Below are 16,878 nucleotides of genomic sequence, written 5' to 3' on the forward strand. Positions count from 1 at the left end.
TGTTTCACTTACAGAATTTTATTGTAATATTACAGAATTTGTAATTATTACTTGTTAAAAATAATAAAATAATACAACTTAACTTTGATTTTGGCACAAAATAATAGTAATTTTGCATTCCAAAATGGAATTTAAAAAGAGGTGTTAGCAAAACTTAATTAATTTGTAATTTTGCATCTCAAAAATTAAGAAGAATGAATTTGGAATAAAAAAATTATAATATAGAAAATAGAAATTTAAATATAAATATAAAAAATACCTCACTTAAGTTAAAATTCATTTTAGGTCTCAAACATACTCTTTATAACTTGGGAAGGCCTTCATCAAAATTAAACCAAAGAACCTGTATATAAAGAATTCATTTGGTGAACAAGAAGAGACTAAGAAAAATCTTATCAGGGTTAAAGATATGGAGGAGGATCTTTGTGAGGAAGGGGAAATTCCAGGCACAACTTTAGCACTATGAACATTACTGCCCAGCTAATGATCCCTTGGTGCTACACAGGCCGGCCCTAAGTCTAGGCCAATTAGGTTATAGCCTAGGCCCCCTATTAGAGAAATGCCCCCAAATTTTGGGCAAAATTTGATTTTTTTTTTTTTTTTGAGAAATATAGGGGAAAAAATAGTTTTACATTTTTTTTTCCTACTTTTAAGAAGTTTTAAAGAATTGAGTAATGTTAAAGATAATACAACTTTAAATATATGAGTTTTACAAATATGTGTCATTAATTATAAAAAAATAATTCAAATAGAAAAATGCTAGAAATATTATAAATTTTACTTTAAAAACTTTACAAATTAATGTAACAATTAATATGATTTGTGAACGTAAACAACTTATTTAATGCATTTTTGAATTACTTTTTGTAATTGGTGATATATCTTTATAAGCCTCATATTATAGTAATTTACTTGCAAAGTTGTATACATGTCTCACTATCTTTTGTTGATTGTTTTTGAAACTATAGGTAAAATTGGACTTTCTATTTATTTTTCAAAATAATTAAATTTTTTTTTCATAACATAAACCCACAATTTAAACTGAAATGTCAAGAAATTAAGGACAAAAAAAAAATTGTATAAAATATAGGACTATCAATTGAAATGTCATAAGAAAGACACTAAAATGCATGATGATGATGATGATGATGATGATTATTATTATTATTATTATTATTATTATTATTTGCTAAGCTGAAGTGCATGATAATTAAAAGCTAACAGTTGACATGTCAAAGCTCTTGGCGTGTGTTATTGTACCCAAGGGAAATTCAAATTCTTCCCTTTATTTTTGCTTGTGTCAAGAAACTTTTTCCCTATTTTTTATTTTTTTTTTTTTCCTTACACGGTGTCATTGACTTATTGGGCATTACTTATTGGGCATTAGGTAAGTTTGTCACTTTCCCTTTATTTCAGCAGGGTCAGGAAGCTCTTTTCTTGATTTGTGTTTAATTTCCGCATCAAGGAGGTTAAAGCATTTAAAAAAAAATTCCTAATAGTAGTACATATGGAATATTTTAGGAGGAGTTAGGGGGCACTTGTCCCCCCTCGCACCCCCCCCCCCTCTCTAATTCAAACTCAGAGTATTACTAGCTAGAAAGGAGGAATTTGCGGTTCACAAAGCATTAATTAGTGTTCCTTTTTAGACTTGTAATATTTTTGTCAATGATCTCTCAAATTATAAGAACCTTCCTTACGTACCTCTCTAGATCTGGTCATAAACATCAAGCTTGAAATAATGGAAGCTAAAAAGAAATAAGGTAGAGTTGACATACCTTAATTAATAAGAACTGTGGCTGGATAATCTTCTTCGATATAATAATTAAAGGATAAAAGTACAACATTCTCTAATACGATCGAACAATTAACACGTTTTGGGACAGCCTTGGAATTGTTCAAAGTCAACAACATGTTATAGTGTTAGATCTTAGACATGTACATGTCTAAGATCTAACACTATAACATGTTGTACCAGTTGTACAACTGGTACACTAGCCGTCCTTCTAATAGATACACCACTGGCATACATAAGGACATGGTTTTCCTTGTCCAAGTGGAGCATGGAAGTTCAATGAATTATGAGTCATACCTTTGAGTCATTGACAAGTACAGGGTAAATAGATTTATCATTGAGTGGTACATTTATTTTTAATTAGGGTATGTTCTTTACATAGAAATTTTGGATGGAAATTGATTTCGAGTGAGTTTTTTTTTTTTTTTGAGAAACAAATCAACCCAAATAACATTATCGAGCTGGTAAGATTTTCTGGTGAGTTTGAAATAGTATTCTCTTGTATCATGGTTTTATTAGAAGGGTAATCCGTAATTTTTTCTCTTACTTTGTTGATATGCACTCCTTAATTCTTATATATAATATTTATAATTTCACGCTAGCAGTTTTGTGAAATGGCATGTTCTGTTGATCAAAAAATATATATTCATAATTTCACACAAAATGTTAGTATTTATTTTATTAGTGTCTACGTTCAGAACTTCTTAATCCTTATATATAATATTCATAATTTCATACAGAATTTTTTTTTTTTTTTACTGATATATCTATATTCAAAACGTGAAATGAATAATAAGGATAGATAATAAACAATAAAGAGGGTAAGATAATCAATACCCTTATAAAAATAAGTGATAATTACTAAGAGGGAAGATTGAAAAAAGTGTCCACCTAGTAACAGTATTACATGCATGGGAAATCCTTGCAACCCTCGGTCAAAATAAAGTTTCTTTATATATAAACTATTAAACTTCGTTATACAATTATGACTTGACATTTGATTCTGACTTTTTTTAGCAAAACTACATGTCCACGTCATGTTCACTCTGGTTAATTACGTACACGATATTAAATATTATAAAACACAACAATAATTGATCCAAAAAAAAAAAAAACACAACAATAATGAGGTACAATGGTTGAATACTAAACTGAATCAGTTGGCCAAGCATCATGTGGCACGCTCGCCCTATATATGTCTGAAACTCATCCAAAAACAATTGATAATTTGATAAAGGGTCTACTTATTTGTGAGAGATAGATCTCATAAGCTTGATGTTTGAGATACTAACTCTAAGAATTTAGGTAATTTTTTTTTTTTTTTTTTAAATTGCATTTTCTAATTGAGTTTTCTATCACTCTTTAGCATTTTCAAACCCAGCCAACCTGGCTCCATCAATCCTCATTCCCCTATATATACATACCCTAACAAAGCCATAGCTATATCACTATATTCTTCAAACCCAATATTCTTGAAATATCAATGGCAAAACCTATTTTGTTATTAGTGCTATCCTTAACCTTCCTTTCCTTCCTCTCACCCACCCTATCAAGTACCATCTCCAATGACATTGATCGGTGGTGCAACAAAACCCCACATCCTAAAATTTGCAAACACTACTACAAGACCCATAATCCAAAGGTCACAAATAGTACACCAAAAGTAAAGTCTGAGTTCAAGAAAACCATTGTCCAAATAGCCTTACAGGAGTCCCTTAAAGCTAAAACTCACAACAAGTGGCTTGGCTTGAAATGTAGAAACAGCAAGGAAAAGGCTGCATGGAATGATTGCATGCAACTCTATGAAGAAACCATAACCCTACTCAACCAAACCCTAGACTCTACCACCAAATGCACCAACTATGAAATGCAAACTTGGCTTAGCACTGCTCTAACGAACCTAGAAACCTGCAAAGCCGGCTTTGTTGAGCTAAATGTTTCAAATAATGTCTTGCCCCTCATGTCCAACAATGTTTCTGACCTTATAAGCAACTTTTTGGCTATCAACAAAAATGACTCAATGACCCCAGACACAGAAAGGCACAAAGATAGGTTTCGAAGTTGGGTTTCGGGTGGTGATAGGAAGCTATTACAATCTTCTACAATAGCTGCAAACCTTGTGGTGGCACAAGATGGGTCAGGGAATCATAAAACTATTACTGAGGCTTTGAATGCAGCGGCTAAGAGAAGTGGGAGTGGGAGGTTTGTGATATATGTGAAAAAAGGGGTTTACAAGGAGAACCTTAATATTGGGAGTAAATTGAAGAATGTTATGCTGGTTGGTGATGGGCTAAGGTGGACCATTGTTACTGGTAGCAAGAGCGTTGGAGGAGGCTCCACAACTTTCGACTCTGCCACTGTTGGTAAGGGATTTGATATCTCTCTCTCTCTCTCTCTCTCTCTCTCTCTCTCTCTCGCTCTCTCTCTCTCAAATATTAACGCGAAGATAATGTTAAAAGGCACTTCTAATGTGATTATAAAATGCTTACAAATTTACAATCTAACATGACAACTTAGGTGATTAGTGATAAAAGTTTTGTGGCTCTTTGACACAATTTGTTCTCTCTCATGGAGATAATCTAAGATCAAAAACTCCATTCTTCATTTATTGTAAGAAAAAAAAATACTTTGTATTTTTTATATATTCATTTTAGGTGGGAGCAATAATTCAAATTCTGAATATCTTCGTTAAAACACTAAAAAATATCATTTAATTTAAAAGTTATTAAAACAAAATTAAACTAATGTACATGGTTAGGGTCACATTAATAATGCATTAATTTTTTTTTAAATACTTTTTAGTTTCGTGTTTAAAAGTTGACATATTAGCTTGTAAGGTATATGTAGTAAAATATATAAAACCCTCAAACCAAAACTAAAAGGCCAATCTTATCCCAAAAAAAAACTAAAAGGCCAAAATAACAACCTCCTTAAACAAAGGATACAATTTATAATTTTTATTCATTTCAAATAAAAAATAATTTTTCCCTCAAAAAAAAAATGTTCATTAAAAGAGTACGGTAGGTATCCCAAATAATTTTTTTTTTTTTTTTTAATGGGACTTCCCAAATAGTTTTATCTTTATGGATATCTAAGTAATGAGTGTCGAAGTATATATATTGGTTAATGTTAAGTTTTTATTGCAATAAACTTTTTTTTTTTTTAAGGGAATCAAGCAACTTTCAGTTAAAATGATATTTGTTTAATAACTTTGTTACTTCCCACTAGAATTGGACCTGCTAAATTCCTTCTTTAGCCTGTGTTTATTACTCCATATTCTATCTTTATATAAAACCATATAGCACAGTAACAGCAAGGAGAGAGAGACAGAGACAGAGACAGAGAGAAAGCATGCACCATGACATTGTCACTATTTCCTTTTAATTCTTAGAATACGACAAAAGGCAATGTTTAGAAAATGTCAAAAGAGAAGAATAATCAAGAAGTAGATGTACCTGCGTTTGAATTCTTAGAAGAACTACTAACGACAAATTACAATATTTAGAAAATGTCAAAACAGAAGAATAATTAAGAAGTTGATACTTGATACCTACACTCGTCATGCTATTGCAATACTAATACATTATGTCTTGGACATGTCATTTGCCTTGAAATTTTGTCACTAATACTTAATATTTTATTACAATCAGCTGTGACTGCCCAAGGTTTCATTGCTCGTGGCATCACATTTCGTAACACTGCTGGTCCATCAAACCATCAAGCTGTGGCACTAAGATCAGGTGCAGACCTCTCAGTCTTTTACCGCTGTGGCTTTGAAGGGTACCAAGACACCCTCTATGTGCACTCACAGAGACAATTCTACAAAGAATGCTACATCTATGGCACAGTAGATTTCATATTTGGAAATGCAGCAGTTGTTTTCCAGAACTGCATGATTTATGCAAGGAAACCAATTATCGGGCAACAAAACACGGTTACAGCTCAAGGTAGAACCGATCCTAATCAAAACACAGGGATTTCAATCCATGATTCACGTGTTATGGCTGCATCAGACCTTATACCGGTGCTAAGCTCAGTGAAAACATACTTGGGTCGACCATGGAAAGAGTATTCAAGAACTGTTTACCTACAAACTTACCTTGACACTTTGGTGGATCCAGCAGGGTGGTTGGAATGGAATGGCAATTTTGCATTGAGTACTCTGTATTATGGAGAGTACAAGAACATTGGCCCCCGTTCTTCGACCAGTCAGAGAGTGAAGTGGGGTGGTTATCATGTTATAACAAGTGCAAGTGAAGCATCACAGTTCACTGTCGAGAATTTTATTGGCGGGAAGTCATGGTTGCCTGCAACTGGTGTGCCATTTGTTGCTGGCCTCTAATTTCTTCGACCAGTCAGAGAGTGAGGTGGTGTGGTTTTCATGTCATAACAAGTGCAAGTGTAGCATTACAGTAGAGAAATTTATTGGTGGGAAGTCATGGTTGCCTGCAACTGGTGTGCCATTTGTTGCTGGCCTCTGACAATCACATCTAACGTCAATTTTGCGTTGTGATTGCAATTTGTTTGGTGATTATTGTTTGTGATTGCAAGTACCATCATTGGTAAAATGAAATTCAATAGAGTTTCTTTGTTATTTCTATCAGAATAAATATGAAAATAAAATTCTTTTTCCTTATGATTCTTCATGACTTCAACTACTCAAATTTGTTTTTCATGATAAACTATTCCGTGCATCCAATATATAACACATTCTTCTCACATAAAGCTACCCACATTCTATACTCCGGGTGTACAAGATACTTTCTTGTTTCTCAATAAGTAATGACACAAACAAAAAATGCCCATGGGATAAATCCATGACAGATTTATTGCATCATCTTACAGATTTATTACATTATCTTACATTTATTGAGATGTAGCACATTCCAGTAGTCAAACAAATATCTACATAGCAGTATTGATGCATTTTTATGGAGGAAATAACTAATTCCCCTTGGGTTCAGAAACCAGGAGTTAGACACAAACCAATCAAAGTCTTCAGACCAAGGGACATGGAGTCACAGCCTGGCCATTAAAACAGCTTTAGCTTCCCCAATTAGTTCTTTTCAAGGGAATAGGGCTATCCGTTAGACCAATTTCACCATCTACGATGCACTGCAGGAAGAAGAAGAAGAAGAAGAAGAGACTTTTAGCCTCAACATAAAAACCTTCCCGTAAATAGAGTGATATATATATATATATATATATATATTGTTATTTTCACATAAAAGTCCTCAGATCCATTGATAAAACACATTCATAGAAGGAATATAAGGGGCTGAGTGTTATGGGTATACCGCTACTTTAAGTCTTTAACTTGATTCTCCAGATGTCATTAGTCTCCATTGCATTATTTATGTTTATGAGACCTGCCTATATATATGCAGAACTAAATTTCAAAACATAAGCTTAACAATTTTTTTAAGTAACTTAAGCTTAACAATTTATCAAAACTAGATATTTGTATATACCTGATACAATAGTTCACCAAGAGCTGTAAGTTGCTCATCTGAAGCTGCCATTTACATAGTCATTTAAGACTTAAAGAGTTCCTAAGCAGTCTTTTGCCATTTATAAATTTTATATCTGCAATAAAATTGTTATGAACTGTCAATCCAATTCTCAGGAATAGTAAATCTACTTTAAAAGAAAAGGTATATATCCCCTAGCAAATCAGTTATTGCACATGAATTTACTAATGCAAGTTCATTTTGTAAACCATCATATAAACTGAAACTTCAAAGGAGTGAAAGTTCGTATAACCCCCACCTCCCTCTCATTGATATAAAACTGCCCATTGTAGCAGGAGTCCCGAGGATCATCTCCTGATTGTATTAAGAAACCATATGTTGGCTGCACAAAATAATTAGATGGTTACAAATTAACTAAAAGCAAGAGGCTATAGTATCAATAACTTGGCTGTAAACAAGATATGTTTGTAATTTACCAACATGGTTTTCAGAATCCTAAAATATTTGCACAGTGCATGCTCCAATAAGCATGCCAGCCCACATTATGAGTATGAAAATACCAAATGTAAATTTCAGTGGCCAAACCAAAGGCAGAAAGAGCAGCAACCAAAGCAGAAGGCCCAGGGATAGGAATAACAGGAGTATTCTCATCCACACAAAACTTTGCATGCACCAAGATTTCATATGTATCTCAACTGCAAACATCCAGCAAAGTGATTAAACTACTTTAGGATTTAGGGTATTTCTTGCATACATAATACATATTCACACAACTAACATGCTTCAAGAAATGAAGTGTCAATAGAAATGAAAACAGACAAAATTGTGAATAATTAAAATATATTTCAAAGAAATGAAGAGTGGATTTTTTATACACAACACAACAGAACCCAATTCCAACCAATTGTGACAGCACACATGAAACCAAAACCAATTTCATTATTGACTATGCCATACTTTCAGGTAACACATGCAATGCCATAACATGTGATAAATGCTTTGAGATTCAAATTAATGAAAATTTAACTTAAAAAGTGACATCCGTTTTTCACTCAATGCTGCCCTCCTTTCTGTAAGCTACCGGGTATTTTTTGCTGAATAAGCTACAGGTATCTTGTTTAAACATAGACCCCCAGTTCAGCATAGGTATAGGTAATAGGACTAATATAATGTCAATAATGTAGCATGGTCATCACCTTCCCAGCATCCAAGATTATAACTGCTACAATAATATATAGTTTGGATTGCTGATGCTACAACCAAAACTGAGCCACCAATGCTGCAGCATGCCAATTTTAGTAATTTGCAAATCTCCCAAATTGGCTTTGGGCCTAAAATAAACCAAATTTCCATTAGGCTATAAGGCCTCATGCAGATTTATCTGGCCTGGACTCTCCAAAATAAGCACCCAGATGCCTGCGCAGCCTTACTGAATGTCCTAACCCTCTCTTGTCCTCCCACTGAAGTTTCGCCACTATACTCTCAACCCAACAGGTCTCCACATGGGTCATTTCAAGCAATTGAAACCCTCCAAGGCTATCACAAGTTGAAATCTGAGCTATATTAATAGCTCAGATCCCTTTGCTGCTTTGATCTCATTTAGTCCATCTAAAGGTAAACAAAATTCAAGTAGATAATTTTTCAACAAATGGATCATTTATAGGCCAAGTTTTCACTTACATTATTTCAAACCCTGTAACAAGAGTCTGATTCTCCTTATGATTACTAATAGCACACCTTTTTTTGGGTTTTTTGGATTTCTGAAGAAACCAAAACTTCAATTCATATTCGTCAAATTCCTTATATTAGAATTATTCATTATCAGGTGGCAGTTTTGAATTTTGGGGCCCTTGAAAACTTACCTTTTCTTTAACACAACACCTCCACCATTGTCTTTGTAGAGAAGCAATTGAGGTGAATCTAGTTCTCAGACAAGCTTCATTTCACTGTTTGAAGACTGAGGAAAAATAGAACTTGAAATATGAGAATTATATTCTTTGGTTATTGTGCATACATATATGCTCTTTACACATTCAAAAAATTACCAAATTTATAAACAAATGGCTCTTGACTGAACCCGCAATTTGCTTTCCAAAAACTCACAGTCAGCCACCCCAACTCCCTGCAAACCAATGCTAATTATGTTATTTAGGCAATTAGGAGGATCGAATAGTTCTATGTGCTTCTCTAAGGGTCATAAGGCCCTCAATGGTTTACAAGAGCACCACATGAAAACTATACCCGTTCTGAAAATTAAGAGTCATTAACATTAGTTATACTATACATTAAAGAGGTGAGCTATCATAGAGTCCTCTGCTTACCAGCAATGACATCAAATTCTATTTTTATGAATTGCCTCAATATCTGAGAACTGTCTCACTTTGAGCAAGGACTTTATTTCAAGTACTCATTTGATAGCAAGATATATCAATTGGGAAAAAAAAAGATACAAGCAATATGACACGTATAAAGAAGTCTTGGCTCCCTTAATCCTTAGTCAATGCACATTTTAGGAAAATGTTCATGTTCTGTTGACTCTGTTCACAAAAGGGCAACATCTAAACCGGTATGAGTTTCTAATCATGTGCATATACCACACCCATGATAAAATTCTTCCATGCAAGGATGCTATGTAATTATGTCATTCAGTCTATATGCCTTCATTCGTTTTTTTTTATATAAAAGTAACAAAGTCTAGATGTTTTCATTCTTGTCAAAGATAACAAAAGCCAAACAAATCAGTGACATGGACCCTGCCCTAGTGCAATGAATATTATGTGCAACACAAGATCTGAAATGAAAGAAGTTATATGCACTATTCATTATCCTAAAACTTGTAGGAATGATCTTAGGCTTAATGCTTCTGACGTGGGACATGTAACAAGGTTTTGGTCAGATTTTGTGCGCCAGGTCAAATCAGAGTCACACAACTATAATTTCTCTTTGTTACCTATATTTCAGTACTTAACCTCACATAAAGCGTATTCTGCCGTTTTATTTCACTTAAACCAGCCATTCAATATTGTAGGAAGGTTAGCAACTGGGACTTCATGTGGTTCCCTTTAACCAGTAACTTATGATGTTCATGATCAGAACAGCCTCCACAGTCACCTATGCATGCCCTTAGCAAGCACGATAGATAGTCATTTTCAATGTGCACATAAACATCCCACTATAAAGAGAACAACAGTGGAAGAAAATAAATAAATCAAACATGTGAGTGGGGGTTACCCCATCAATGACCAGAGCACCAATTGTAATTTCCCCATTTTCATCAGGACTTCCACCAGGCCCAACTGTTTCAGAGTCAAATCATATAAGTGCAAATAATGGATAGCTAAACCAATTCATCCATTGTGTGCTCAACGGTGTCAACTGAAAAAAGCCAGAAGCATTACTCTATTGTTTATTAGAAATCATTCTTTTCAACTATTGGATCCAAGTACATCCAACATATTATAAATCTAACTAGTGTGATGATAAACCATAAACTCAGAATCAAGAAATGAACTAATAAATTGGTTTGACTTGTTTCCATAGTCACATGAAAATCAATACCTAAACCAACTGATCTCACTCTTGGAATGCCCATATACCTTGACCACCCAATCAAGCACAATCAGAACTAAACCACAACCCACAATTGAATATTATATAATAAAGAATAATATGTTGAGCAAAGCAAAACTAGATTATGAGAGCATGTATATTTAAAGCAATTCTGCCTTCAATTAATTTAAGAAAATCGGATTCAAGTTCTATCTGCTTTATCAACATTAAGTAGGAGGCTGAGAAATCAGTAGACTCTGATCAGATCTATTGAATCAACAAATGCCCTAAGTTTCTCAGTCCAAATATATATTGAGATGAATATTCAATAGAATCAATACCATACTGTTAGCCATTGGGTTGGGAAGATTTTCGTAGATATATTTGGTATGAGGTGGGTATGGGAAATAGGGTGCAGTTTTGGCTAGATTATTGGTGTGGAGATCAATCTCTTAAGGAGGCTTTCCCGGTCTTGCATGAAATTGCTACAGATCAGGAGGCTTCGGTGGAGTCTTTATTGGTGCGGCATCCTAGGGAGGAGAAGACGAGTTGGGATGTGCAGTTCTATCGAGCTTTGAATGTTTGGGAATTGGATGCAGTGGCGGCTTTTCAGGCTTTTACTCACATCTTGAAGACCCATATTCCTTTTGATGAGGTTGGAGACCAGATGAGGTGGAAGTTGAGGGTGAATGGGGAGTTTGAGATTTGGTCTTTTTATTGTGGGTTGAGGGCGTCGTCCTTTGTTATCTTCCCTTGGAAAGCAATTTGGGGGGTTAACGTTCCCTGAAGATTTTTCGGACAGTGGCATGGGGGAAAGATTCTTGCAACTGATAATTTAAAGAGGAGAAGATTTTATTTAGTGGATTGGTGTTGTGCGTGCAGATGCAATGGGGAATTAGTGGGCCAACTTTTTCTTCATTGTTGGGAGGCTCGCTAGTTGTGGAATTTTTTTTTTAAATCCTTTGGGGTTGCATGGGTGATTCTTGAGAGAGTGAAGGATATTTTGCTTGGGTGAAGGAATTGGTTGGGGAATCATTCTCTGAGAATTGGAATTTGACACCATTGTGTTTGATGTGGTGCATTTGGAGAGAGAGGAACAAGTGTTCGAGGATATGGAATGCTCGAGGGAGCAACTTCTTGTCTTTTATAGGGACTTTGTTTGATTGGTCACGGGTTTGGGGACTCACATCTTGTGAGTCCCTCCCAATATTTTTAGATTCCCTTTCTTCTTGTACATATCTTTATGTCTCTTTTGTATTTTTGTTGCTACCTCATGTTTTTTTCCATGTCATAGTCTTTTTTGATGATATCTTATCTTACCTATCAAAAAAAATTTATGCCAAAAATGGAAACAAAAATTCAACAGGATTGCCTTCAACAAACACATATTTAAAAATAAATATTGCTTAAGATTTGAAAATAAACGGAAACGATATTCCTTCAAAAACAAAGTAAATATCATTTTGAAAGTCTCTCTCTCTCTCTCTCTCTCTCTCTCTCTCTCATCAGTTTCATTTGCATATCTTCTAGGAAAGTAGCAGGGCACATCAGAATTGAAAATTACCTGATTCTAGTCAGATGCATGCAAATGACCTCTTTCGCAAAGATTGGAGTTCATGATCTCCACCATTCCTGCATAAATCACTTTGTTTTTTGTAGGCATCATTCCTGCATACAAACACAATTCCCAAGTCAAATAATTATAAACTGTACATTTGAACTTTGAGGTGAAAGGGGGGATGGTTTGGGAGCTAGAATGTAGTGACAATTGAAGAGATGCATATTTGGCACAACAAAATTTCCTTATCACCAACCTCTAAATGCGTTGCACTGTATCAGGCAATAACTTTTACTTTGCACAAGGATATGCCTTCAACAACATAATGCTAGATTACCTTCACTTCCCTCATTGCATGTTTACAAATAAAACCTCTTTGTTGAATGTTTTGGAGTTATCCCTCTCTGAAGCATCATATCAGATACCATACGGGCTTCAAGAAATTTATTATTCTCAAATAATTTGCAAAGCAACCAGTTGTGATTAAACTGCTTAGGTTTATAATTTTGAGCAACCATTTCTTCAAATATCTTGAAGGCAGGAACACTCATATCACTTGCACAAAAACAACTGAGTAAACATTCATAAGAAAACTGATTTGGGAAAACCCCCCTCTTACGCATTGTAAATGAGAGTGATAAGGCATCAAGTAGTCTCCCAGCCTTACAAAGGCCTTTCAGTAAAGTGTTATACGCAATTCTGTCTGGAGCAAAACCATCTGCATTCATCTTATTGAACAATCCTATTGCACTGTTAATATCACCAGATCGAATATGCCCATCAATGAGAATGGTGTAAGTCACCTCATTGGGGTGTACACCCTCTCTTTGCATCTTTTCAAAATGATCATAGGCATCCCACATCTGTTCTGCCCTACAAAATCCAGAGATTATACCATTGTATAGGTACAAGTTTGGCATAAACTCAATGTCTTTAAACTTCTGCATCAGCTTCAAAGCAAAGCACTTCGTCTCCTCAGGAGTATTAGCAGAAATTCCCAAAATCTTCTTCATTGGCATAAGAGTTCTCTGATGGAGTAAATGGAACAACATTTCTCTTTCCCTTTCAGACTTTTTATTTATAACGCACAATTCCTTCTTAATGCCAGAGATATTTCTGCTGACACCACTGACAAGTGAGATATACATGATAAGATCAGTGTCAATCTGGTTTCTGTCCATCAAATCAACTAACCTAAAGGCAAATTCGAACTGACCCTTCTTCAAGAAAAGACTGATAAGCGAGGTATATAGCACAGTATTTGGCTGAAGACCATCTCCCAACATTTTATCAAGGTATATGCATCCCTTATAAGTCATATTTTTCTTCACCAACCCACTTATAAGTGCAGTGTAGGAATAAGAACTTGGCTGAATGGAATTCTCTAACATTATATCAAACAACTGGTGGGCTTCAATAGCTCTTCCATTCTTTGAGTAGCCATTAATCATTGTCACATAGACAACCTCGTCAGGATCCACACCAGACTCGAGCATCATCTTAAACATTTCTTCTGCTTCAAAGATTCTTTTCTCTCTGCTTAGACAACCAATAATAGTGTCATATATAGCAACATTAGGTCTAAGTCCCCTCTCATTTATTTGGTCCAGAATATTGAAGGCTGACACCATATCACCCCGTTTACAGTGTTCATTTACCATTATCAAATAAGTTGCTTGATTTGGGACCACACCTCGATCTTGCATAAGGTCAAGTAGGTACTTGACATCCTCCAAAAGGCCCTTCTGACATAGACACCTGATCAAAGAGTTATAAGTAAAAAGCAAAGGCATGCATCCAACTCTCACAATTTTATCCATGTAAAGCAAGGCATCATTTAGCTTTCCTTCTCCACACAAGGCACTGACAACAACACCGAATGCTACATTAGCCAGATTAAAGTTACATCTCACAATTCCCTCAAGCAGGATCTCAATTTCTCGCTCCAAATCCCCATTAGAGTTTACACTAGCAGAGGATGAGAGCATAGAAGGGTCAAAACCACACCCATTCTTGGCAATTGCCTGCAGAATCAGATGAGCAAGGTGAAGCCTCTGCCCCTCTGGATACTTCTTCATGAGGACAAAAAACAGCACATGATCAGGAACAACCCCCCTTTCCAGCATGCTATTGAACAAATCATAAACTTCCATTAGCCTATTCTCCTTGTAAAGTGCATTGATTAAAACCGTGTAACAATGGACATTAGGAGCTAAGTTGCAACTAACCATGTTGTTCAAAAGCATCAAAGCACAATCAACTTTCCCTTCCCTGCAGTACTTACTGATAAAAAGGTGATTAGTTACTGCATCAGGTTGCATTCCCCACCCTGCCATCTGTTTATAAACCAGCCACCCCTTATCAAACAAGCCCAATTTCAAAAACCCGTGAATCAATGTATTATATGTGTAATTATCTGGCTCACAATCTGTCTTCAGCATTCTCAAGAAAACCCGCATTGCCATCTTCATTTTCTTATCCTTGCTATATTGATTAATCAAAGAAGTATACATCACCCTATCTATATAAAGACCCTGAGACTCCATTTCACTGAACAGTGACTCTGCCTCTACGACCAGCCCTCTCTTGCAAAGACCATAAAATATTGATTTATACAGATGGAGTGTAGGTGGATAACCATGTCCACAGCGCATTACATCAAACAATTCAAGAGCTTCATCCATATACCCCTTATAGCATAACCCATAAATCAATTTATTAAAACACAAAATACCAGGAGTAGCTCCAGCCTCATTAACTCTAACTAAATAATCAAATGCTTCTAAAATTCTATCTTGAGCATAAAGCCCCCAAATCATCGCATTACAGGCAGCTTTGCAAGGAATTCCACCCATCTCAAGCAGCCTATCAAATTGAGCTCCTGCCTCCTTTACTTTATCTAACTTACACAAACAAATAACCATAGAATTCAAAATCGATAAATCAGGATCAATACCTCTACCAACAATGCTGTCGTGAAAAAGTGCCTCAGCCAATTGGAGCTGACCCGAAAACACCAGTTTCCTAATGAGTTCGCCATAGCTACCCAAATCAAGGTCCAAGCCATGTAAAGCAGCAAAATCAACAACGGAAAAAGCATCAGAAACCGACGAAGAATGTGTTATTATTCTCCGAACCACATGCTGCGCCGACGATAACAAGCCACGTTGAATGAGCTGCTCTGCCAATGAGAGACACAGAGATTTGTGGTCATTGGCAATAGGTGAAACAGAAGCATTTGTAGGGTCTATTGGCAAAGTACAAGTTGTAATTGCTCTTCTGGTCCTGAAGAAATAGTAATAACAATAAGAACCAGGCCTCTTCTTAATCATTTTCAATCACTCTTATCTGATTACAAGAAAATGAAGGGTTCTAGAGACAAAATTTAGCATTTTGATTTTTGAGAACGACCCAAGTCCCAAAATACCATAAATCTACGAATAAAAGCACAAACGAGACCAAGCCAAGCGATAAAGTTGAGAAGATTCACAGACCCAGAAGCAAGAAAGACCAATACTATTGGAGAAGACTATGAATGAGAAGATGTAGATTTTCAAAGGCAAAGCAAAATTGATACTAACCCAAGTGAGGAATTGGACCCAGATAGCAAGAATGAAGCAGAAGCTAGTAGTGTGGTATTAGAAGAAGAAGGTAGTGTTTTTGACACTTGAATATTGATAGGATGAACGGACTAAAACCCTTCCTCTTTGTTTGTGTGTCTGGTTTTTAAACTGATAAACCCCAAGTCGGTTTGCTGAACCGGAATGGGTTTGAGTTTTATCCTTTTTAGGGTTTTAATTTTTTTATTATTAATTGCAATTATTTACGCTAAAGCATAAGCATATTTTTAATATGCAACTTTATATATATATATATATATATATATATATATATATATATATAAGCGGTTGCACCTGTTTGGACCGAATTTTTTTTGTTCCAAAATACCCCGACACCCTTAGGTTTAAGTAGAAACAGAACTAAAGGATAGTTTAATAAAAATACATGTTTAACTTGCACTAAAATATTGCCTATAAAATAATAACACTCTTCCACTAATCCACTTCTTCAAAGTAACTATACGTTTTTTTTTTTTTTTTTTTTTAAAAAAACACTATTGTCCACATCAGCTTGTCTGATTGAGAATGTATTTTCTCTCTTTCGTCGTTAAATTTCAAACCATTTTTAGCACAGTGAGAGAAATTTTCCTAGTTTTTTACTTTTTTAGTTATTCTCACTCTCTTTTCTCACATTCTTCTCCAACTTACGACTTCTTGTTGGAGTGTATGTGTTTCAAACACTTAAACTGTGCTTGTGTCCCACATTGGTTAGAGATGAGTTTTCATGTGTGTTTATAAACCATAACACAACTTAAGTGATAGTTTGAAAGATAATGAGCTAGGGGTTAGAGTTGGACTTGGGTTGGATTTAGGCTTATGTCTATCTCTCTTGGGCCATACGCTTAGCTCATTGGGTATTAACCAAGTAGCTCGTTGAGGGCATTTAAT

At 35.1% G+C, this 16,878-nt stretch overlaps 2 protein-coding genes across 7 annotated transcripts; one reads left to right on the forward strand and one right to left on the reverse strand.

Annotated features, from left to right (window-relative positions):
- Positions 1–3,103: 3,103 nt before the first annotated feature.
- On the forward strand, positions 3,104–6,359 carry LOC142620015 (pectinesterase 2-like). Its single transcript, XM_075793452.1, has 2 exons — positions 3,104–4,155; positions 5,443–6,359. The coding sequence occupies exons 1-2, from the start codon at positions 3,276–3,278 to the stop codon at positions 6,132–6,134; spliced, it is 1,572 nt and encodes a 523-aa protein (XP_075649567.1). The 5' UTR covers positions 3,104–3,275; the 3' UTR covers positions 6,135–6,359.
- Positions 6,360–6,575: 216 nt separating this feature from the next.
- Positions 6,576–16,085, reverse strand: LOC142618388 (pentatricopeptide repeat-containing protein At5g62370-like). Of its 6 annotated transcripts, XM_075791308.1 has the most exons (10): positions 12,627–16,085; positions 12,377–12,480; positions 10,495–10,559; positions 9,309–9,385; positions 9,126–9,220; positions 7,740–7,958; positions 7,562–7,645; positions 7,264–7,378; positions 7,090–7,165; positions 6,576–6,907 (listed from the first exon to the last, which is right to left on the reverse strand). In XM_075791308.1, the coding sequence occupies exon 1, from the start codon at positions 15,700–15,702 to the stop codon at positions 12,730–12,732; it is 2,973 nt and encodes a 990-aa protein (XP_075647423.1). In that variant the 5' UTR covers positions 15,703–16,085; the 3' UTR covers positions 6,576–6,907; positions 7,090–7,165; positions 7,264–7,378; positions 7,562–7,645; positions 7,740–7,958; positions 9,126–9,220; positions 9,309–9,385; positions 10,495–10,559; positions 12,377–12,480; positions 12,627–12,729. The 6 variants fall into 6 exon arrangements, with proteins under 6 accessions (XP_075647423.1, XP_075647421.1, XP_075647422.1 ...); XM_075791306.1 differs by lacking the exon at positions 10,495–10,559; XM_075791307.1 differs by lacking the exon at positions 10,495–10,559 and having other exon boundaries at positions 7,090–7,181.
- Between the last annotated feature and the right edge of the window lie 793 nt (positions 16,086–16,878).

This window comes from Castanea sativa, chromosome 12 (genome assembly GCF_040712315.1).
Source record: "Castanea sativa cultivar Marrone di Chiusa Pesio chromosome 12, ASM4071231v1".
Taxonomy (NCBI): domain Eukaryota; kingdom Viridiplantae; phylum Streptophyta; class Magnoliopsida; order Fagales; family Fagaceae; genus Castanea; species Castanea sativa.